Source organism: Ctenopharyngodon idella, chromosome 2 (assembly GCF_019924925.1).
Source record: "Ctenopharyngodon idella isolate HZGC_01 chromosome 2, HZGC01, whole genome shotgun sequence".
Classification (NCBI taxonomy): Eukaryota; Metazoa; Chordata; class Actinopteri; order Cypriniformes; family Xenocyprididae; genus Ctenopharyngodon; species Ctenopharyngodon idella.
The window spans coordinates 41,883,436-41,908,997 of NC_067221.1; the positions used below are offsets into that span (position 1 = coordinate 41,883,436).

At 37.0% G+C, this 25,562-nt stretch overlaps 1 protein-coding gene across 1 annotated transcript in view; it reads right to left on the reverse strand.

Moving 5' to 3' along the window:
• Window positions 1-2,516: 2,516 nt before the first annotated feature.
• LOC127505315 (leucine-rich repeat and immunoglobulin-like domain-containing nogo receptor-interacting protein 3) overlaps window positions 2,517-25,562 on the reverse strand; it is a 45,483-nt gene continuing 22,437 nt past the window's right edge. Inside the window, exons 2-4 of the mRNA XM_051880784.1 lie at window positions 6,075-6,576; window positions 4,144-4,559; window positions 2,517-3,728 (exon numbers count right to left, since the gene is read on the reverse strand). Of these exons, the coding sequence (XP_051736744.1) occupies window positions 2,801-3,728; window positions 4,144-4,559; window positions 6,075-6,548 (1,818 nt within the window). The 5' untranslated portion in view covers window positions 6,549-6,576 and the 3' untranslated portion in view covers window positions 2,517-2,800. The remainder of the gene's footprint in view (window positions 3,729-4,143; window positions 4,560-6,074; window positions 6,577-25,562) is intronic.

The window sequence follows — 25,562 nt, forward strand, 5'->3', positions numbered from 1 at the left end:
TCTTTCCAAAGCCTTTGAGGGTCTGGTCGATTCAGTTTAAGACAACAGTGCAACAATGCAACTTGAAAATAATACCTAATTGATAATAAGAAGTGTACCATTTATAAAATCTATGTAAAAATGATTTTTCAAAGTTGTAAATAAAACAGATTATTGGAGTATTTTTCAAGTCTTTCTACATTTGATTCAACACGATTCTTTGAAATATTTTCCACACATAAATTGCAAGTAAATTTCACAAATAATTTCAACGTAAATCCTACATCCAGCAGGTTTGACTGTATTTGTCATATTGCACACACTCCAGGTGAGTTTACCTTAGAACATTCTTCGTTTATGGCTCTTGTAGCTTATTGGTTAACTTATCTGTTTTCAACACCAGCTGCCGGTCAATTTGATTATTTAAAAGATCACAATAAACCTTTACGGCTCATCGTCTTCAGCGTCTGCGGTGTTGAGAACAGATTTTGTTACAGTTTCTGTTGACGCTTTTTAAAACACTAAAGAAAAGAAACAATTCAAAGTAGTCAAAAAAAACATTTGAAATGAATGATATATATAATACCCTCTACAGTCAAAGACACATGGACTAGATGGGCGACATGACTTCATGTACATCCGTGGTCACCAGCCAGGGACCCTCCCTCATTGAGACCCAGTCGGGGGTGAAAGGAAATGACATCATGGGGGGGTTCGGACTGGGCAGGAGAAGCAGAGACTTTAACACACCGGCCGCCAAACAAAGACTGTCAGGATGAGAGAAAACCATGCATGTGTGCTGAATCATGGGAAATGTTTAGTGCAAGCTAATCTATATCCTGAAGTGATGCATCTAACATTATATACAAAATTATTATTATGTGCAATTTCACTCTATAGCATTTAGTGGCGATGCTTGCGAAACAAGTGAAAAATGAATTCACAGTGAAGCCAAGCTAGCGACGATGAATAAACAATAACTGTGCATAAATGAATGACTTATTAGTTCATTACTTATGGATTAAAATGACTCTACATAGGCAGAGTAGAAAAATAATATGGTGGCAGTTCACATTAGTTAATGCATTAACTAACATGAACAATGAGCAAATCATTTGTTATAGTATTTATTCATCTATTGCTGTAAACCTCATATAAATATATGGCTTTAGTGTGTGTTTGTGTGCATGTTTTTCTCTGTGCATGACGTCTAGTGGACTCGACACCCAGGCTACCTCCCCCCATGAAGGCCAGTGGGTTGTCGGCATGTGCGTGAACCTAGGCTGATCGAGGGGGATTGTGGGTAAGCAGCAACGCTGAACTCATCCGACCCCTCGTCATCCTGGTCTAGGCACTTTAAACTGCAGTCAGAAGCGAAGGTTTGGCTTCCTAAACCCTGCGCTTCTGGCTGACAGCGATTGGACTCACTGTAGTTACAGTGATGCGGCCGGTGTGTTTGACCCAACTCACACAGATGCTCATCGCAGAACGCCAAGCCAATGGAATGATTCCTTTTATGGTGTTTTGCATGTTTGTTTGCTGTTAGGAGCAAATCAAACATTACAATTTGTGAATTCAATAGATTCACGTCTAATTTAGTTCCTTGTCTCTGCGCCGGTTGTTTTCTCCTCTCAGCTGTGGCTTTGTGAAAGTGGGCGTTGTATTAGAGCGCATTATGGAAATTGGCCCTGCTTTATTTGTCTCTAAATTACTATGCTAATTAGCAACTCTAAAGAGCAAATTTACATGCCATTACTTTTCATAAAACTCAGCACCAGGACGACACTGTGGCTCATGGTTAACCAGATCTGAGCAGTGAAACAGGTTTATCAGTCACTGATCCAACTGTTTAAAGGAAACCTATTAAAGTCTTAAATGCAAATAAAATTAATAAATGCAAATCTGAGATTTCCCAATTGAAGTTGCTCCTAAAAGTGCAAAAAGTCACTATTTGTTACTGTATTTTTAACCATCAGCTGCAATAGAAATAGCGACGTGCTTCCAAAGGCAATGAGAACAAGGTTGTCAAGATTATATCAAGACCTGGTTTGTGTAAATAGTGTTATTATTGTTAACTAAAACTATAAAAAAGCACATTAATAAAAATAAAATAAAACATTTCTAATTTTCATTTAAAGTAGATCTTTACTTTAGTAGTTCTAAAATAATAAAACTAACTGAAAATAACTAAACTAAAACTGAAATAAAAAATAATATAAAATAAATAGACATATTGAATATATATATATATATATATATATATAAACAGAAAAAATTAGAACATTGACATTTAATTATACATTTAATAAATATAATTGAATATACTGATATATACTAAGTACACTGTATATATATATATATATATATATATATATATATATATATATATATATATATATATATATATATATATATATATTAAAAAATTGAAATAAAAATACAAAAATTAAATAAAAAAGTTAAAATAAAACTAATAAAACATAATATATATATATATATATATAGTATGTCTATTTAGTTTCTATTATTTTTTATTTCATTTTCAGTTTAATTAATTTCTGTTTTAGTTTTATTAATTTGGTATTTCTACTTTAAAAGAAAATTAGAATATTTTTTTTTCAATTAATGTACCTTTTTTAATAGTTTTAGTTAACATGATAACTCAATATAATACTATATTAATAATAGTAAAATACCATTGCAGGCCGTCATGTTTCTAAGATCATATTGTGAGCTGGCATGTGTATTTCTGCGAATCAGCACTGTGTGTGTCAGCGTTGGGCGTCTATGCGTCTCCCAGGTGGCCCCTGGCTGCGTTGTTTCATATCATTTTCATGTTGAACTTGCGCGTTCCTCCGGATGCCCCGGTGGTGGCCGGTCCTTCTGTCTTCCTGAAGGAATACTCCACTGTGAAGTTATTTTTGCGCTGGCCGCGGCCACGGCTCCACACAAACAACAACAGGAAGCAGAAGAGCACGACGCCCAGGAAAGTGATGCAGCCCATGGCTGTGGACACAAGGATGGTGGTTAAATCCAGCGTGAACTTGAGGAAAACACGCGTGCTGTTGAGCCCGGTGTCGTTGAAGTCCACCGCATATAAGGAGCGGTTGGAGAAGAGCGGCGAGTCCACCGGTTGGCCTTTTACGGTTAGCGTGGCGAAGTAGGTGTCATTGCCGCCCGCGTTGCTGGCGATGCAGATGTATGTGCCGCTGTCCGTGACCTGGGCGTAACGGATCTCAAGCGTTCCGCCCGGGAGCACCGTAATCCTGCCGTTGGATTTCGGAGTGATCCTTCTCCGCTGCGGCGAGATCCAGATGATGGCCGGTGTCGGTTCGCCCTCGGCACGGCACAGGAACGATACCGGCTGGCCCTCGTGCGCCGTCACCTGCTGCAGCTTCCGGTTCCGGATCTTCGGCTTCTGGCAGGTGAAATAATCAAACAACGCCGAATCGGTGAAGGTGCTCAACAGATATCCCTGAACCTCCGCCGGTCCGGCACACACGGGCATCTTTCCATCAAAGTTCAAGGTACGTCTGCGCTGCAGGATCCAAAGCAGCCGGCAATCGCAGGACAATGGGTTCCCGTCCACCCGAAGGGTCTCCAGGCTGTTGACCGAGTGGAACGAACTCTCCTCGAGGGTGACTAGGTCGTTGTTGGACAAATTGAGGACTCGGATTTGCCGCAAACCTCCCAAAGCGTGAGGTTCAACGGTGAGCAGATTGGTGCTGACCATGTGTAGTTCCTTCAGCCTGGAAAACAAGAACAGAGTCATTATTATGACTGCAATTAAAGTGGTTTTACTGAGCAAAATGTTTGACCTCTTAATTTTGTTGTCTAATAAACTTGGAATTGTATATTACAAATAATGTTGGCACTTTGACAAATTGCTTTTGATCCTCTTTTGTAAGTCTAAATGTTAAAATGTAATGTAAATGGCACTATTTATCTGCGTAAACCTAATTTAGTGCTAATTTGACATTTTATTTATGCAATCTTGACAGTTTCAGAGTCTTTTCCCATTTAAGTAGATGAAGCTGTACTTTACTGAAGCTGTACCACTTAGACTTAAAAAATTTACTTAAATGACAATATTTACTAGAATTCACATAAACAATAACGGTCACATGAGATGCAGGTAAACAAAGAGAATATATTTCAACAAGCCTGATCAGGTCTCGAAAGGCCCAGGACTCGAGCACGGAGATGGAATTGTAGGAAAGGTTGAGAGACGTCAGGTAGGCGAGATTTCGGAAGGATGCGGACGGCACGGAGGTGATATTGGTGTTGGTGATGAAAAGCCAGGAGAGATTGAGCCCCTGGAAGCTCAGCGGCGAGATGTACTCCAAGTAGGGCCAGTTGTCAATCTCAAGACCTCTCAGCGCAGATAGCTTGCGGAAGTTTTGGTCCTCAAGAGCAGAGATGCTAAGGTGGCGTAGTCGGAGGGTGACGAGGTTACGCAAATAGGAAAGGGTCTGGCCTGATATGGAAGTCAGGTTGCACCTCTCAATGGTGAGATCTTCCAGGCCTATCAATCCTGAGAAAGCCTTATGAGAGATGTAGACCAGGTCATTGTCACCCACCTGGAAAACAAAGACAAAATCATTATTATGACTACAATTAAAGTGGTTTTATTAAGCAAAATGTTTGACAAAAAGCACAGCACTTGGACGGAGACGGACCATCTATACAAATGCACTTAAGGAATGGAAGTCCTGCCTTTTAGGTAGAAAAACCAATGATATAGAACCAATGACATTTGATAGAGCCAATGCTTTCCTGGACAACAAGCGGACGCTCAACTGAGACTGCCCTGCTCTCAGTTATTGAAGCTCTGAGACTGGCAAGAGCAGCTTCCAAATCCTCAGTACTCTTCTTGCTGGATCTGTATGCTGCTTATGACACAGTTAACCACAAGATCCTCCTGTCAACCCTCATGATGAAGGGCATCTCAGGAGCCACACTCCAATGGTTCAAGTCTGACCTCTCAGGTAGGTCCTTCAGGCTGTCCTGAAGGGGTGAGGTTGCAACATCTAGCTACTGGGGTACCTCAGGGCTCGGTGCTTGGACCGCTTCTCATCTACATGTTATCACAAGGATCTGTCATTCAGAAACATGTTTTTTCCTATCACTGCTATGCTGATGACACAACTCTACCTCTCATTCCAACCAGATGATCCGACAGTAGCGGCTCGAGTCTCAGCCTGCCTGACAGACATTTCTTGCCGGATGAAGGACCACCACCTTCAACCCAACCTTGCGATGACAGAACTGCTTGTGGTCTCGGCCAACCCAACACTTCATCACAACTTCTCCATTCAGCTAGGTTCATCAACCCTAACTTCTTCCAGGACAGCCAGGAACCTTGGAGTTGTGGTTGATGAATGATCAGTTAAACTTCACAGACCACATTGCTAGAACTGCCTGGTCCTGCAGATTTGCCTTAAACAACATTAGGAAGATCAGGCCCTTCCTATCAGAGCCTGCTACACAACTCCTTGTCCAAGCTCTTGTTCTGTCCAGACTGGACTATTGTAATGCTCTCTTGGCAGGCCTTCCAGCATGTACTGTCAAGCCTCTGCAACTGATCCAGAATGCTGCAGCAAGTGTGGTCTTTAACGGGCCAAAGAGAGAGCATGACACACCTCTCTTTATTAGCTTGCACTGGTTGCAAGCTCACGTCATATTCAAGCCACTGATGTTTGCCTACAGAACAACCACTGGCTCGGCACCCCTATACCTAAACTCACAACTTCAGACCTATGTGCCCTCCAGAAGCTTGCGTTCTGCAAGTGAACAGCACTTTGTGGTGCCATTCCAAAGAGGGACAAAATCACTTTCATGGACATTTACCTGGACTGTTCCAAGCTGGTGGAATGACCTGCCTAACTCAACCCGAGCTGCTGAGTCTTTAGCCATTTTCAAGAAACGGCTCATCAACACTTGTCCCAGTAATACTAACACTTACTATTCTATATATCTATATAAAAAACACCTTTCTACATGTACTGTGCTAGAATAACTGGGACTGGTCACAGCACCTACATATTGTTACCCTAGTGAACTGACTTTTCTTAAAGGGACTTTTACACACTAACCTCCAAATTTTTTAGACTACGCAGATCCTGGAAGGTGTAGTCCAGCAGGATGACGATCTTGTTCTCACTCAGGTCCAGTGTGGTAAGGTTCGCCAGTCGCGCAAACGCTCCCATGGGCACGAGCTTCAGCTGGTTTCCTCTGAGTCTCAGCGTGCGCAGGGCCTGCAGGCTGGCGAAGGCATTGGGCTCGATTGTCGTGATGAGATTCTCACTGAGATCAACCTCTTCCAGACGCGGATACGGAGCCAAATCTCCCGGTGCAACCCAACGCAAACGGTTCCGGCTTAAATCCAGCAGCTTTGTCTCTGTCGGGATGCCCTCCGGTACGCCGGACAAGCGCTTTCGCTGGCAGGACACGGAGCGGAGCTGCGCCGCGCAGTCACAGCGTGGTGGGCAACCCGTGCATGGAGGGGCCATCAGGGCCAGAATCAGTCCCAGCCACCACATCTGGCCCAGGCCCCATAAGGAAGCCATGAGCCTCCCTCCACTTCACTCTACACACCTGTGGAGAACAACAGAGATGGAGCAAGAGAGGGGAATGAGGACAGAGAGAGAGGAAGGTAATTAGGTCAGCTATTTTACTATACATCATATACTACAAATGCAATTTTTATTATAGATGCTACTGATCTAAAAAACCAAAACAACTGCAAACAAATTCACATTTCTTGTGTTTGAATCAGCTGGTGTGTTTTTTTTTACTTCTCCTCAAGTTCACCTCCTCAGAATCTCATTAACAAATAACATCATCCACTAAAACCACAAATAAACACATTACTGTCTTCATCTTCAACTCTAGATCTGTTATTTTAGCATTTCACACTGTGCAAATCTCATTTTAAGAATTTTGCATGTGAAGTGTGTTTGTGCATCTTTATATGCTATAAATAACACTGCATTAAACAATAAAATATGAAAGTGACATTCAGAAATTTTTAAGTATGCCTGAAGTGCATAAATTGCCGACCTAAAAACATGGAAACACCTGCATATGCCATGCTAATTTCTCATCTCACTGCACTCGTTCATTAATCTGATCACGTAATCGCAGCAGACTGGAGGATGTGGCTAAAAAATCATCCCTGAAATATCCATAAAAAAGTCTGAAAGTCTGCGAGCGCTGACTGAATGAAAGTGGATGATTATGCACAACCTCGATTACATAAAAGGGGTTAATATTTGACGTGCCAGCAGTTTTTTGTCTCCACGTAAGAGAACAACCGATGCGATTGACTGGAAAAGCCAACAGTGCATATTAATACAGTGTTTATCATCCTCACATGTTCAGCTCAGTGCTGATAATAGGACAGAGTGTTGATGAATTGCTCTCGGTTAGTTATATAACACTAACGCCAGGCTGAAAAACGCCACAAGAAGTAACTCTGAAAACACTGCGCTGCTTTCCTTCACGTCAGACTGATCTTTATCACAGCAGAACAGGAGGTACGACACATTGTTTTACATGAAAACACTATTCAGTTTTTATACTCCAAAATTTTGTGTTACTTGTTTGTGAAAATGTTTCTACACCAGATTTGTTTTCAATGTAGGTGGCGGATTAACTGCAATGAGTGAGTCATGGACTAGTATTAATTGAGTCATTCAGAATCTAATACAATAGATAAACAACATGTTTCTTGTGTTGTTATTTTCTGGGTCACACAGTGTCTGTTCAGCTGCATTTCACTCATGAGCCTCTTATAGTGGACCTATGCTCTTTTACAAAGTCTTGATGTTGTTTTTGTGCTCTACTAGAACAGGTTTTCCTGCTTGAATGTTGATTATTTTCCTCATATTCTCCATTGTTGCAGCTCCTCTCTTCCCAGTCTGTCAGTAACGCTCTGTTTAGTTCCTGTCTCTATGAAGCCCCTCCTTCTGAAAAGCACAATGTGCTCTGATTGGTCGGCTGGAGCGGTGTGTTGTGATTGGTGTTTGGGAAATGTCTCGCCCCTTACCATAACCGCCAGTTTCAACACACTACTAACTAACTCAACCAGGCCCCGCCCCTTTATTTATATTTTATTCTTTTTCTTCTTAAATATCATGTTATACTTAAAAACGTCACAGTTTTACAGAAGTAAAAAGGCATCTGTTGTCATGTTGACTGACACGCAGCTCAGTAATTATCATTGCTTTATTTAACCTGTTACTCCTCATTCACTTGTATTAATATTCTAGTGAAGCGATTGATTTTGTTGTAAGTGAGATAAATTCCAGATTGAACGAGGTAAATATATCACCTGGCTGTAAAGGTCCAGATTTAATCAGGTTATTTGCTATCAGTGGAGTGGGTGCTAATAAATTACATAGTTGCTGTTTGTTTTTCTGTTTTTTCTTGCACTGGCACGCAGTTAAAGGTTGAGTCACTGGGCGCAGAGCCACTGCGCTTGGATATGGAAGGGAAGATTCCAGCCAAGTCCGTCTAATCTTCACGCCGGCCAAGTCAAACACTGAGTGGGTCTGAAAAGACCAGAGAATCACATTAAACCTCCATCTGATGCACGTATAGAGGTTATAGGGCGGAGTAGGCAGTTCCTGTGGTCATAATAGATTATATATAATGAAAGAGAAAAAAAAACATTCCATTATTTAAAGTGTTTGGCTGTTTATTTTTTTTAACCCTTTCATGCATAGAGGTCACTACAGTGGACAGCTATTCAAAAAGCATTTTCTTGCGTATGCATGGGTTATGATGGCATAGTTGCACATCAACCACTACAGTGGACTCTAGTGCATCGCCCTATACACTGCAGAAAGTGGCAAGCTGTTGTATGTGGACTTTATTTTTCTCCAAAATCAAGATGGCCGACGGCCAGTCAGAAATGGCAAGTTGCTCTGGATTATCCATCCATTCCATTCCGAGACTCCTGCAGGTAAAAAAAAAAAAAAAAAAATGTTGCAACCAAGTAACATCTAAGGAGTCATCTCATTATTATATTTTCCCAAGTATTGATTTTAGATTAGGAGGAAATTCTGATTAATTAATCTATCCACTAAATTTGGACATCATGCATCACTATCTGTATTTCAGCTACAATTCATACTATTACTGTGACTGTTGTTCTTGAAAATACTTCATCTGCAGTTTTGTTGTAAATAAATGTATTTGTGCTATTAGATTGTAATTTGCATGTATGTCAAAAAGTAATCTGATTATGTAATGCACGTTACTTGTAATGCTTTACTCGTTACATTAAAAAAGTAATCTGATTATGTAATGCACGTTACTTGTAATGTGTTACTTTACTCGTTACATACAGTAATCTGATTACATAATGCATTTTACTTGTAATGTGTTACCCCCCCCCCCCCCAACACTGCTCATTTCTGTTTATTTATTGGTTTGTTAAATACAGTATTGCTGTTATTACTGTATTATGTTTAATACAGTATCTCTTCAGTTAAAACCAAAAACGCATACTGTCCATTCAAGTAGACATCTGAAAATCTCTTTGAAAAATGGGTAAAAAAAAGTTCAAATCTTGTTTTTCATGCCCTAAAAGCAATAAAAACACAGAAGAAAAAAATCCTGACCGAGGTTGTCATAATTCATGCATGAAAGGGTTAAAGCTTTAGGAAATTTGTTGTATCAACGTAATTAAAGTGCTTATCTGTGCTCCTCAGTATTTCTGTCTTGTTTTCCATTACAAACATCTAAACATTTTTAAATCAAGATACATTTACTGGAGAAGCAAAACGACTTCAGAAAACAAGATATTAATTCTTGCTTTCTGAAAATTGGTTAAAACAAGAAAAAAAAAAAATCTACTTAATTCAAAGGGAAAACAAGATTATTTTTTTATCCCACACTGTTGCCTGTGTAATTCTGTCCAGTTATTTGATCCAGTTTTGTTGGATCTGCAGCTCGACCAAATAAATTCAGCAGAAGGAAATTATTGTTATTATTACTCATGATTCATTTGTCATGCTGGAATAGAATGTCAAATCTATTGCATTGTGGGATTCAATACTTTATTTTATGCTTTTTACTATTATACTCAAAGTCAATGCAGAATTATAAAGAAACATCATTCAAATGAATGCGAACACGCACAGAAACTGATGGGGCTTTTATCAATGACACAAATGCATGCATGTTCTTAGTCAGCGGCCATTAGACACGCGTGTGGGAGGAAGTGAAGCGCCTGCAGCAAACACAGGCCTGTGATTTATTGTGTATCGGCGGTCTGATTTACAGGACGGGCATCAAACTGTGTGTGTAATGCTAACGCCATCATGTACTAACATTCTGAAATAATAAAAATGGCCAAACACAAACTTGTCAGTAAGAGAAAATGCCAGGGTTTTTAACTGACATCCACCACGGGGGTGTTTCTATCTGTCCGTCTGGTAATTTATGACCTTTCTTCTGAAAGCCTGGGCTAAAGCCGACTCAGCAGGCCTGTAGAAGATTTCACTGTAGCACTGCACACGAAACATGCCTTTAAAACACACGAATAGATCAACTACCAATCGATCGGATGATTTTTAGTTGGCAGACAATAAAACAGGTGAAAAATAACCTAGCAAATCACACAGAACATCTTTATTAATGCCCACATAGTAACCACCTAGCAACACCCTTGCGGTGACCCAGAACTCCCTAGCAACTCCTTAGCAACATGCCAACATTTTTTTTTGCAACAACATAGCAAGTTCAAGAAATATTATACATGCATGTTAATTGAAAATAACACTTTTTTTGTTTTTGTAATTTAGACTTTAAAGAATAATTGACCATTTAAATATTCAAGTGTCACATGACAGGACTATTTTAAATATGAAAAAAAAAAAAAAATCATGTCACACCACAGGATTATTTTAAAATCAAAATGGCGCTAACCTTAATAGACAAACAACTATTTAAAAGAAATAAAATAAAATATTGGAAAAACAAAAACAAAAGTGAGCGGGGTCAAAGGTTAAAGCCTGATTCTTCAAAAAATAAAATAATAAAAATAAAAAAAATATAAATAATATAAATTTAAAATAAAAAATAAAATATATGTAAATTAAAAATAATAATAAAATAAAATACAAAATAAATTTAAAAAATGGAAAAAAAGTAAAGAAATAAAAAAAAATATACACACAACCATTAATGCTTATTCAATAATTCATTAATATAATAATTTAAAAGCACAAAATGGTGCAAACCTTTGTAGAAATCTTAATAAAACAATTTTCTCTGATATATTCAGACTTCATATATATATATATATATATATATATATATATATATATATTATATTATATTATATTATATTATATAGGAGGAAAAACAAAACAGTGAGGCCAACGGTTAAAGCCGATTCTTCAAAAATAAAATAAAATAAAATAATAAAAATTAAAAACATCAAAAAATAAAATAAAACACAAAATAAAATAAAATTTAAAAAAAGAAAAAAAAGAAAAATAAATATAAACATAATAATTCAACCATAAATGCTTATGTAATAATTTAATAATATAATCATTTAAAAGCACTATTAGTATAATAAGGAAACACATTTCAGTGTGTTATTTTATAACTTGCCAGACGAAACGTTGCAAACTTTAATAAAAATGAAGACCAGCATCTAAAACATTTTTTTCTTATACATTCAGACTAAAAAAATATTTGAAAAGATTCTACAAAATAAAACAGTAGTCTGTTATTTGACGACTACCCACATGCAGTGCCTTTGACAAGAGCAAATTCTTGGAGAAAAAGCTTTGATGAAAGAAACAATCATCTGTTCATCTGTTTCCTGTGAGAGAACTGACAGCCCAGTTCAATCTGTCATCATCAGCCCCATTAAAACATCTCTGACGTGCAGGAAGTTTGGTGAAACCATGGATTTAGTTTAGCGAGGTGGGAAAGAGAATGTGCTAGGGCTGTTTTCTGAACGTCCTAAAAATAGAGCGACTCGCACTCGTGGTCTTTCACATGGAGACACACAAGTGCCGCTGGTGTTTTTGGCTGTTTGTCAGAGTCTCGCAGCCCCAGCGAACGTGTTTACGAGAGCCCTTCCTACGAGGATGCTAAAAACACGCAACGGTTCAGGATTCTAATTAGTCGACTCATTCATAATAAATCCACACACACTCTCAGACCCGCTCAGAACTAATGAATTCACTACGGCCAGCAGGGATGAGATTTCTCAGACTGACCTAATTTAATTTATGTTAATAGAGGAGATAAGGAGAAACCTGATTTCTATTCAAATATCTGTCGAAGCCTTCATTAAATTTTGAAACACTAACTGAATTTCAAATTGGACTGAAATGGAATTGAATGTTTGCGTTGGGTGAGAAGAGCTTTCTGGACGTTTGAAGGACTTTTGCTGTGATGTGAGGTCATGACCAGGGTCAGTTATGAGTGAAATCATGTTTGAATGAGTGGGGTCAAAGGTTAAAGAGCTCTAGAGAGTGTGACACTACAGCACATCGAGTGTCACCCCCAAAGATACTTCAAAATTAAAATAAAAAAAATTTAAATAAAAAAAATACAAAATATAAATAAAAATAAAATAATAAAAAATAAATTATTTAAAAATAAAATAATACAAAATAAATGCATTAAAAAATGAATTAAAAATGAAAATATAATATATATAAATATAATTAAAATATAAAAATATAATAATTTAATTTTAAAATAATGAAATGAAAATAAAAAATAAATAAATAAATAAAATAAATATAAAAAATAATATTTTTATAATAATTAGCTGTGATTAAAAGGGAAGATTTTCTGTGAATAACAACTTAAATAAAAAAAAAAAACAACAACTTCATTTACACAAAGAATCATGACTTCAGAAGACTTGAAATACAGCACATGAGTAATATGAACAACTGTTATGTAGAAATAAGAGTTTAAACTGCATTAGAGTGATTAAATGACTGAATTTTTGAAGATTTGAATCCATTTCTCTCTGTGCATCTTCCTCAGGCTTGTCAAGCGCGGTGGCCAGCGGCGTATCAGCGGAGGAGAGCGTGTTTCGCCGCGAGCCTGTTTCATGCTCTGTGATTTATGAGGAGGGTCAGCACACTGTCATCACATCACCCGCGGCCCCGGGGCCCGTAACCCACCACAACCACGAGAGACAGAGAGAGAGAGAGAGAGAGAGAGAGAATGTGCGATCACTCCAACTATAAATGGAGCGAGAAATATGAGATGCCAAAGGAACCAGAAAAAGATTGAGCTGTGAGAACGGCAGTCAAGGTGTTTGAATTCTGCTTCTGCGCAACACAACAATATACAAGACATTAAATTAGAAAACATACTGGGGCTCAAAAATCTGATTTTAAAATAGCCGATACATTTTATATTGATGCACCAAATTTCTTTGGTAACAGCCTAAACTGCCTATATTTTATTTTATGTATGTATGTTTGTATGATTGCATGTATGTATGTATGTATGTATGTATGCATGTATGTACAGTATGTATGTGTGAATGTATGTTTGTATGATTACATGTATGTATTTATGTATACATTTGTGTATGCATACATGCACAGTATGTATGCATGCATGTATGCATGTATGTATGTATGTATGATTGCATGTATGTATGTATGCATGTACAGTATGTATGTATGTATGTATGTATGTTTGTATGATTACATGTATGTATGTATTTATGTATGTATGTATGATTACATGTATGTATGTATTTATGTATGTATGTATGTATGCATGCATGTACAGTAAGTATGCATGTATGTATGCATTTATGTATGCATGTACAGTATGTATGTACAGTATGTATGTATGAATGTATGTTTGTATGTATGTATGGATGTATGTATGCATGAACAGAATGCATGTATGTATGTATGTATGAATGTATGTTTGTATGATTACATGTATGTATTTATGTATGTATGCATGCATGTATGTACAGTAAGTATGCATGTATGTATGTATGTATGATTGCATGTATGTATGTATGTATGTTTGTATGTATGTATGTATGTATGGATGTACTGTATGTATGTATGGATGGATATATTTATGTATGCATGTACTGTATGTATGGATGGATGGACAGTGCTCATTAATCAACAGAAACAATAACTGTAACTAATCACTAACTTCTTCATTTAGATCATTTTCTCTTTGAAACAGTTCCATCATGTGGCTCTTTACAGCTCATGTCAAAGATGTTGGAAGTGAGACTCTTTTTACAAAACAGTTGTTTTCTCCTCCATGTTGAGCTGAACTTTTACAGTGTAAAATGAATGAATAAATAAACACCACGAACACACAGTTCAAACACAGATCTTCTCAAGCATTCAGTGGGAGGAAGCAAACAGAATCTATAACAACCTAAACACAGAGGCGAGGACTTTTCATGAGACAGGCGTAAACAAACTGCAAACATCACTACTGAGCATGTACTGTTTTGGGAAATAATTATCATTCAGCTCCGATTTCTTTTCCAGGTTTCTGACAAGATCCGGGCTCCGTCTAACCCAGTGGTATGTGCGCGTCACGCACGGAAACGCACATCTCCAGGTGCAGCTCAGGCTCATTTCTGCAGCCATGTAATAGATTGTGACAGGCTCTTCTCTGCTGAGAGGCTGGGTGAGCGTCCTGCACTCGGCCAAGAGGCTCCCTAAAGAGACAAATCACCCCTAGTGAACGAAGAGACACTCAAACTAACCCTCTCAGCGCTGGGAGCAGGTACTGAAGCAGAGAAACAGAGCTGCTGCCTACCTAGTGAGCTGATTTAATGTCTACATAGACAGCGTCCTAACCGCACTGGACCCTCACAAGTGACTGATTTGGAAGCAACTATCAGCCGTGTGTCAAAGAGATAGTGCTCCTCCAAATATATTTACAACGAACATTTCTCTTGCCTCATCTTGAATTGATTTTTTCAGGCTGCGTTCAGAATGATATACTAGATTACTTACTGAATTCAGTGCACTATAGAATGTTTACTGCACTTTTTTAATAATAGTCCACAAGTACAAATTATGCAATCAACAGTTTCAAACAGTAGTATGCTATTTAGTCGCATTACCTCATCACTAACTTAAATAAAAATGGTAATTTGTGGATTTATAATCGATTTCTGATTTTTTTTTTTTTTTACTTTTGATAAAATCAAATAAATAACATCATTTTTAATAATAATAATAATAAATATAATCATTTATTAAATAATTTAAATAATATTACTACCAATTTAAAAACTAATTTATTATTGTCATTAACAATAACATTATTAATAATAATAAAATAATGTTTTATTATCAACAACAATTCATAAATATTACTATTACAACAATAATACATCGATAATAATCATAATAATAACAACAATAAATTAAATCATATTTCTATTATTATTAATAATAAATTAAATCATATTAATAATAATAATCATTATAATATAATAATTGTTAATGTTGTTAATAATAATAATAATAATTATTATTATTTTATTATAAATTTATAAATTTATTATTAATAATACATTTAATAATATTAATAATAATAATAATATATTGTTGTGTTGATAATAATAATAATTATTATAAAACGTGATTTCTTTATAATAATAATAATAATATGAAAAACTATCATTTATTATTATTATTATTATTATTATTATTATAACAACAACAACAACAATATTTATGAATTGTGCATGTTGATAATGATAAAAACATTATTTTTCATTATTATTATTAATATTATTGTTAATAATTTAAACAATAAATGATTGCATTTATTATTATAATTTTTTGTAAAAAATTATGGTATTTATATAAGCTGTCAAAAGTTAAGAAATATTTACACTAAAATTGATTATAAATCCACAAATTACCATTTTTATTTAAGTTAGTGATGAGGTATTATTGTAAAACAAAAATATTTGTTATTATTATTATTATTATTATTATTAATAATACAAATAATAATAAAATGTAATGTTTTGTTGTTAATAATAATAGCAATATAACAATAATACATTTTATTATTATTATTATTATTAGTGGTGCTTGCAAAGTGAAGTACTTTCTCACATATTATTATTATTATTATTATTTGGTACAAACTTTGGCAAATAACTCGTCCCGCACCATAGACCCATGAATGAGGTGTCAAATCGTGCAGCTTATATCATACTACTCATACTGTAGTATTACACTGCTCACATTTTCTGCATCCATTAAATATCCAGATGCATTTGGCAAAATGTGAAGTACACAAGCAGGACACGTATGGATATCTGTATCAACACCTCAATGCAAACACCAAAATGGATTACAAAAGGCAAAATAATGTACTTATTTCCAAATGATAAATGATGGCATCACTGAATTAAACATGATATCAATGATGCAACACAGCTCACAAAAAAAGTCAGCTAACAAGACGCAGTCAGTGTGTGTATTTCCCTGTAATGAAGGTTTAGTCATTCTTGTTGAATTAGACATGAGAGCTGAACACACAGCAGCCGCCAGCGCTTCTCCTCGACAGAGGACACACTCTCCCTGTGTCAGCGTCACACGACCGCGATCACAAGGACACACTCGTCATCACCGCACAAAACACTTCAACACTGAACAAGAACAAGAACAAGAACAAACAGATTCGCTTCTAAAGACACTGCAGTCGGCACACATTTGTGACGCACATTCTGTATCAGCGGCGCTGCTTCCGGAAGTATTTTTCCCACAGGGTTTATTAAAAATTCTTTGTTTAAGAGTTACGAGGAGAATCACAACATTACAAACTTTGATTAGAAGCAAAAAAGTGTTTGAAAATCTGACAAAAAGACTGTGTAGTGAGGGAAAGAACTACAATCCCATGAAGCACTGCCACTGACATAATCAGAATAAAAACAATGGTGAAACTATTCACTTAAAGTTGTTGATTGTGTATATATAAATAAAATTTATATTGAAAAATATGCACAAATATGCAGTGTCATTCGCAGTGCTTCATGAGAGTGGGTGGAGCTGACGAATTCTGTCGAAAATCTCTGATTGATGGCCGCCATGTTTGTAGTTTTTTTAACACTTTCTATTCCTGTTTGTAGTTCTAATTGAATCCTCGTCTGGAAATAGTGGACCATACGGATACCTTTGGATACTCATTTCAGCATACTATGATTTGGGTCACACTAATTCTAATTTCAAATACTATTTAGGATGGATAATATGCAAATTGGAACACAGCATATTTGAATGTATCAAGTTGCTACAGTACACATCAGCAACAGTTACATTTTTACATCAAAACTCTAACTGCAGCTGTTGCGACTTGATACATTGTATTCCACTGTGTTTTACACTCTAAAAATGCTTGCAATTTGGGTTTCAAATGGACAAACCCAGTGATTGGGTTGTTTTAACCCAGTGGTTGGGTTAAATGTTTGCCAAACCTGCTGGGTAGTTTTATTTAACCCAACTATAGTTTAAAAATGACTATATGGCTGACTTAAAATGAACCCAAAATATGTTGGAAATTAAAAATCAGACACATAATTATCAGAAGGCAACAATATTAATCAAAAGGTAAACATTTATTAATAAGCAATTTAATAAATGTTTAATTATTATTCATTAAACTTATTAATAAATTTTTATTTCCAACATATTTTGGGTTCATTTTAAGCAAGAAATACAGTCATTTTTGAACAATAGTTGAGTGAAATTAAACTATCCAGCAGGTTGGGCAAACATTTAACCCAATCGCTGGGTTAAAACAACCCAATCGCTGGGTTTTTTAGAGTGTATGTACTCCACTTTGTGCTATTAAAATAACCACAAAATATTTACTGTATAATTCCATTCAAAGACATCAAAAAAGTTCTAAATGTAACAGTATTTATCTGCAGCATAAGACTGTCGCTGTAAAACACTTGACCTTGTGGCTTCTTGCTCTAAAACACGATCTGTTCTCCCTGCATAATAACAGCAATGATGAAATCCTGCGTCTACAAACAAGCTTTCAAGGTGAAAACAAAAGTTTAGAAAGGCGCTCTAACCTTTCCACCGCTGTGAAGATCGCGATGGGACCTCATAAACAATTTACAAACAGCAGGCTAACATCAGCAGCTGGCTGTGAGCTGATAACGTCTGAGCAGACTTCAGCACCGTTTAACCCGAGCGCCTCAGAGGAACACGGCTGTGATTAACTGGAGCTTTAGGGGCTGTGAAGGAGTCAGACGGGGACGGTGTGTTGTGCGCTAACATCTCTCAGAACCATGAGGAATTGAATTGGGCCTCAGATGATCCGCTGGACTCCCGGAGCCAGAGATAACTAACAAGATAAGACTAACGGGATCGCTGCGACACACCCTCATTCTGATATATGAGGGAATGATTGGTTAAAGACTCATTAGCATTTAAATTGCATGATAATCAGTGGTGTTTGTAAAGTATCATGGCAGTTTTCCCTGGCAAAAAAAAACAAACTAGTTATACTATAGACCTCAAATATTATATATATGTAACTTTGTTTAAAACAAACATACAGTATATACTGTGTAGTCGTAGTAGAGACTGACCTTAGAACCTGAAATCATTTCTCATTTTAGTAATATTGTAGTTCTGAGATTTCTTTAAGAATGATTCATGAGGACTTTTAAGAACGAGCTCTCCTTCTCACCTTGTTCAAGGTGAATGTGCGTGTGTGTGTGTGTGTGTGTGTGTGTGTGTGTGTGTGTGTGTGTGTGTGTGTGTGTGTGTGTGTGTGTTCAGTGACTCTCAGCAGGTTAGTGCACTTCAAAGGGAACATGATGTCGTTAGGGACCTGACCATGAAAATGAGGCTGCAGGGGAAGATAGTGGCCAGATCCATACACACACACACACACACACACACACACACACACACACACGTCCTTGGTTTAGTCAAGCAAACCAGATTTCACAGAAAATGTCATTATCTTTCCATTTCATAGCTTTCCATGTGTCTGCTGTCATATTGTGTTTTCATGTTATATTCAACTTTATATGTGTAAAAAAAAAAGTCTGAACAAATATATAGAACTAGACCCCTGAAATTGGATGCAAAAAAAATAAATAAAACATTATTAGAAATAAAAAAAAACTTCAAAAAAATAGATGTTTTAATTTTAGTGTATTAAAGGGTTCATACTAAGACTGACAATAAGCAAAAAGTTAATAGAATCATTCAAAATGAATTAAATGATATGCAGAATAATTAAAATAAAATCCTAAAAGAAAATTAAGACATTACTAACCTTTACAAAAAGTGATTTTATATATTGTGATACCATAAACTATATTTAAAGTCCCCCTGTGGTGAAAATCAAGTTTTTAATGTTGTTTATATATCTATGTGGTGTTTTTAATACGCTTTAAGACAAACCATGAGCAAATTCAGAAGTCAACTCCATTGCTGAGTATTTCCTCTTTAAAACTGCAGTGAATCAAAGACAGTCTCAAAAACGCGCTTTAAAATCGCTGGTGTTTCTGACGTCACAAACTACCTTGTAACCAATCATGTCAACGATGTTTACATAAAGTCCACAAAACAAAAAAATAGCTGAATTTATAAAAATGACTCCATTTAAAAGTTTATGAACCCTTAATACTGTGTGTGGTTACCTGAATGATCCACAACTGTTTGTTTGTTTTGTGATGTTGTTCATGAGTCTCTTGTTTGTTCTGAGCAGTTAAACTGAGCTCTGTTCTTCAGAAAAATCCTCCAGGTCCTGCAGATTCTTCAGATTTCCAGCATCTTTTGCATATTTGAACCCTTTCCAGCAGTGACTGAATGATTTTGAGATCCGTCTTTTCACACTGAGGACAACTGAGGGACTCAAACACAACTATTAAAAAAGGTTCAAACATTCACTGATGCTCCAGATGGAAACATGATGCATTAAGAGCCGGGGGGTGAAAACTTTTGAATTTGAAGATCAAGGAATATTGTATTTAATTTGTCTTCTGGCAAACATTTAAGTGTCTTCTGTTGCTTCCGAAGGGCAGTACTGCATGAAAAAAAAAGATATTTAAACAAAATAAGAAAAATTTGGACCTCTTCATCCTGTTCAAAAGTTTCCACCCCCCGGCTCTTAATGCATCGTGTTTCCTTCTGGAGCATCAGTGAATGTTTAAGCCTTTTTTAATAGTTGTGTATGAGTCCCTCAGTTGTCCTCAATGTGAAAAGACGGATCTCAAAATCATTCAGTCACTGCAGGAAAGGGTTCAAATGCGCAAAAGATGCTGGAAAACTGAAGAATTTTTGGGACCTGGAGGATTTTCCTGAAGAACAGAGCTCAGTTTAACTGCTCAGAACAAACAAGGGACTCATGAACAACCATCACACAACAAACAAACAGTTGTAGATCATCCAGGTAAACACACACAGTATTAAGAATCAATGGTTCACAAACATTTGAATGGGGTCATATTTATAAATGCTATTCGAATCAACAATGGAGTTTAAAAAATATGACTGATGGACTGACAATGAGGTTCAGGTTTTATTAAGCTTTTATACGTTGCGTGCAGTCCTACGTCAACGGACTAATTTGCCTAATCTTCACGGTACTTTAGACGCAATGGAAAAGCAGACAGCAACAGGTCTGGGGGGAAAAAGTTTCTGGGACAAATTGTTCCGGGTAATTTCAGTGGGAACACGGCTTAAGATGTACATCTTTTGCTGCTGCATCACGCTTCACTGTTTTTTTCAGTGTCTCACGCCATGAGCCTCAGTTTTATGATGCTGTAAAAGGTAAAAATAAAACAAAATTTTAAAAGCAAATGCACACACACAGACACACACACGCCTCTCCTCATTGGTTTAGTCAAGCAAACCAGATTTCACATCTTTCATCTCAGGAATTCTGCTTTCTTTTCCATTCTGTTATGCTCCGTCTAGCCATTTGTGAACACAAGAACATGTTTGAATGGATCAATTCAGTGTTTCAGTCATTCTGGCCAACAGCCGCAAACACACAGACGCTGAACTTCTACACTGACTGACACAATGAGCGCTGCCTGTCTGTGGGGAATCGAGCAGCACATTCATTTCACATTTAGCAAACGCAGCTCAACAGATTCATAAACGCTGCCTGTCCTCTGCTAACGTCCTGCTCAATTAGCGTGCATATGTGCACCGGACCAGGCCCAAATTAGATGACAAATGCAGAATGTTACTTAGCAGATTTATGCAATTAGTTTGCGAAGCGCGTTTCTGACTATTAGGACTACAGAGGCGATCGAGCGTCATGGAGGACGGCAGACGTGGAGCCGACTGCTGATGTTCAGGCATTACAGTCAGATTAGCAAACACTCGCTCAGAGCTGTCAGAGGGTTTGTTAGAGCTCTTGCACTCTGTCCGACAGCTTTAAAGCGACGCTTATGGGATTAATTAGCCACATCGCTCGCTAATAAGTGCCATGCAGACAGCGCACAGATGCAGGTGTGACTAACAGGGATCAGACAGCCAGGGTCACGTCTGAGGACAGTATATATCATGCAACCAGTAGAAATATGTCAACCGCTAGAGAGTTTACACCGCAGCAGAAGATTTATTATTGCGGAACAGACTATATATTTGTTAAGAATAATCTGGGGCCTGATGTACAAACACTGTCCACACATATTCATCCCGATACGTGCATGGAAAGTTGTTCACGCACATTTCAACGGCCATTTTGTGCTACACAGTTTTCCATGCACATATCAGGATTTGTTGAAAAAAAAAAAAAAAGTGCAATATATATTTAATTAAATACATAAATAAATAAAATATACATTTATATAAATATATATAAAATTATCTAATAAAAGCACAATTTTGGTTTGTTTAAAACCATTAAAAATATTTTGCCAATGGGAATGAATGATAATAATTCCTTTTAGAAAACTCAAAGTATTTTATTATATAACATTTTGGCAAATGTATTTATTTTTTTTATATTGTGATATATATATACCGTTACTATGACATGACAATATCGTCCAGCACTTAGTCAAAGCGAATCTGGTTTTGCCTCGAAGGACAGAGGATATTTTAGGAAGTCCGTCAACGCTTGCTTCTCCAAACCCCACAGTCATCTGCAGTCAACAGGACTAAACATGAACCTCCCATGAGCAAAGGGTGGATTGAAATCTGAAAGAGAGAGTTAGACGTGTCCTCACTGTGAACCATTAAGACAACACTGACTGGAAAATCCTGCTAATACCAGCTTCACATGATAACTGGTCTCACATTGGGTTTGAACCAGACTGGTCTAGACAAAGCACCTGGCATGTAGCAAACAGAACTAGAAAAAATCATTTTAAGCCAATCAATCATTTGGTTGGAATTGGTTGCGAGTGCAGAGCGCTTGCAGGGAGACTCCGCCCACACGCTCTTCTGATTGGCTGTGATTTTGGATTGATTTGGTTGCGACTACAGTGTGCTTTCAGAGAGACTCCGCCCACACGATCTTCTGATTGGCTGCGATTTTGGATTGATTTGGTTGCGACTACAGTGTGCTTGCAGAGAGACTCCGCCCACACGCTCTTCTGATTGGCTGCGGTTTTGGATTGATTTGGTTGCGACTGCAGTGTGCTTTCAGAGAGACTCCGCCCACACGCTCTTCTGATTGGCTGCAATTTTGGATTGATTTGGTTATGACTGCAGTGTGCTTGCAGAGAGACTCCGCCCACACGCTCTTCTGATTGGCTGCGGTTTTGGATTGATTTGGTTGCGACTACAGTGTGCTTGCAGAGAGACTCCGCCCACACGCTCTTCTGATTGGCTGCGGTTTTGGATTGATTTGGTTGCGACTACAGCGCGCTTGCATAGAGACTCCGCCCATGTGCTCTTCTGATTGAATGTGATTTTGGATTTATTCAGACTCCGCCTACACTGTCTTCTAATTGGATATGATTTTTGATGTCACATATCTGGTGTGGACAGACAAATTGCTTGTCACTGGAATCCTATTGCATCGCATCTGGGTAGGACACGGTGTAACAGTGAATAAGACGTTAAGCATGAAATCAAAGGACCAAAAAAAAGGGATAAGAATGTTTTTCTGTAGAAATCTGTCCGTGACAGATGGCAGTTTCTGCTGCCCAGTCAGAACAACACGCCTCAAGATGGACGTTACAGCTCTCCGCTGGCATTGATTGGCAGGTTGGGTCGGACAGCATCTATTTCTAGAAGATGCATGAAAGTGTCTGTGGTGTCACAGCGTTCTCCATTTGTAGATTGGCATCTGGGAATGAGATGGTAATATCCACGTGAACCCTTGATCTGAAATGTTCCATCTGTCTTATTCATGCAGACGGTCATGTGACGGCTGAGGTCAAAAGTCAATCGTTTAGAGTACTGACTGGCATCTATAAAAGGCTTACTGGTTTACCACCAGTGTTGGAGAATGCTATTTTGAAAAGTGAAGCATTGTATTTTTGTGCAACTTTTTAAAACATCACATTCATATTTGTTTATTTTTTTTCAAGACCGTCTCTCCTTCACAACAGGACGCTCTGAAAATTCCTCCTTCCACAAACTGCATGACATTTACTATAGTAACTTGAAACACAAATGCATTTGGAATTATGCAAAAGAGAAAATCAAGTTTTGTATTCAGAATGCAACTACAAGCAAATGATTCCCGAAAACAGTTCATGACAATGCATGAATCTAGCAAAGAGGAGATGAACGCTTGTGTTTCTCACTCACATCACAGAAACAGTGTTTTCATTGTTAAATAAAACTGAAACAATTTAGTAACACTTAAACCCTTTAAGTGCAATGCATTATAAAGGTATTCATAATGAACGTTATAATGCATTATATCTATTCATAAATAATTGTAACCAAAGTTAAAATGCATTATTATATTTGCAGATTCCTTGTTACATCTGAAATTGGTTGTTTGTCATGTGTTTTAATGCATTATACTTTCTAAAGGTGTGTTCAATAAATACATACGTATTATAATGTATTAAAATTGTGGTTAGAATTATTCATGAGATCATACAATGCATTATAAGGCATAATCTAGTAGCGATGTAAACTAAGATGAATAGTTGGTCAATAAATTAAACTGAAAATAAAAATATTCACTGCATTTCGAGTATAGACTTCACATTCACTATGCAAAGATCTTTAAGTAACAATGTATGGCATGCATCTGAAACCCTTCATCTAAACATCTCCAGCAACAGATGCCACAGTCAAAACAGCTCTCATCTACATGCTAGCGACGAGCTTCTCTAACCGCTCGGATACTTTATCAAAGCCTGAAGACATGAGCGTCCACAGGGCCGATGAGAGCAGCAGATGGAGGATGGAGATACGACTGTCTGACTCGATCTTCAGCGCTGGCTGGAGATAAACTCTGATCCCATACCTGGATGACGTCCAGCGCACTACAGCTGCAGAAACGCCGCAAGCCTTACAGCGTTTAGCTGTCTATGCAGGCTGTTTGTGCTGAAACGTAATTAAATGCTGTAAACGAGCGGTTGTTTAAATTACTAATGAAATGAGAGGGGTGGGCAGCAGAAAGCATCGAATGCACAAAGGCGGCACAAAGACTTCATTATGTGGGTGTGTTGACAGGGGTCATTTATCACCAAAACGGTTCATTACCACTCTCAAACATGACTTCTAATCAAAATAAATGATTTTAGAATAAATTAAAGACTGGCTAATTATTTGCCATATAAACACGGCATGGACATAAATAATGTTTATGCATAAAAGTGCAACAAAAAGGGTTAAAGAAGGCTGTTACGCTACAAAACTTAATAACTAAACAAAGACAGGAGGACACATTTTGTGTGCATCATTTAGAGTTTGCAAGATTGATTAAAACTTACTGATAAAGAAAAATACTTTTGATGCCACAAGTTTACATAATAAATATCTACACATCTATAGATGCATTTATACAGTGAGTTAGAGATGCACGATTCTGGATAAACTGAGAATCACGATTGTTTTTGTTTCAAATAGAGATCACAATTCTCCCACGATTCTGAACAGACGACTAAATAAAATAATGCAGTTTACTAGAGGTTCAGACAAATGATTAATTGCTGCAGTCTATTTAAAAATGTTTAATTAATTACAATGGAAAAAGCTGGTTTGAATGAATGATTCAATGACTCACTTATAAAGACTGCACTTGTTTTATTACTGGATGAATCAGCATTTTTTAACAAATCTCTTGAATGAATGATTCAATGACTCACTCAAAGATTTTACTTGTTTCATTACTGAATGAACATAAATACTTTACTTGTTGAATCAGCATTTTTGAACGAATCTTTTGAATGAATGATTCAATGACTCACTCATAAACACTTCACCTGTTTCATTACTGGATGAATCAGCGTTTTTGAACAAATCTGTTGAATGAATGATTCAATGACTAACTCATAAATACTTCACTTGTTTTATTACTGGATGAATCAGCGTTTTTGAACAAATCTCTTGAATGAATGATTCAATGACTCACTCATAAAGACTTCACCTGTTTCATTACTGGATGAATCAGCG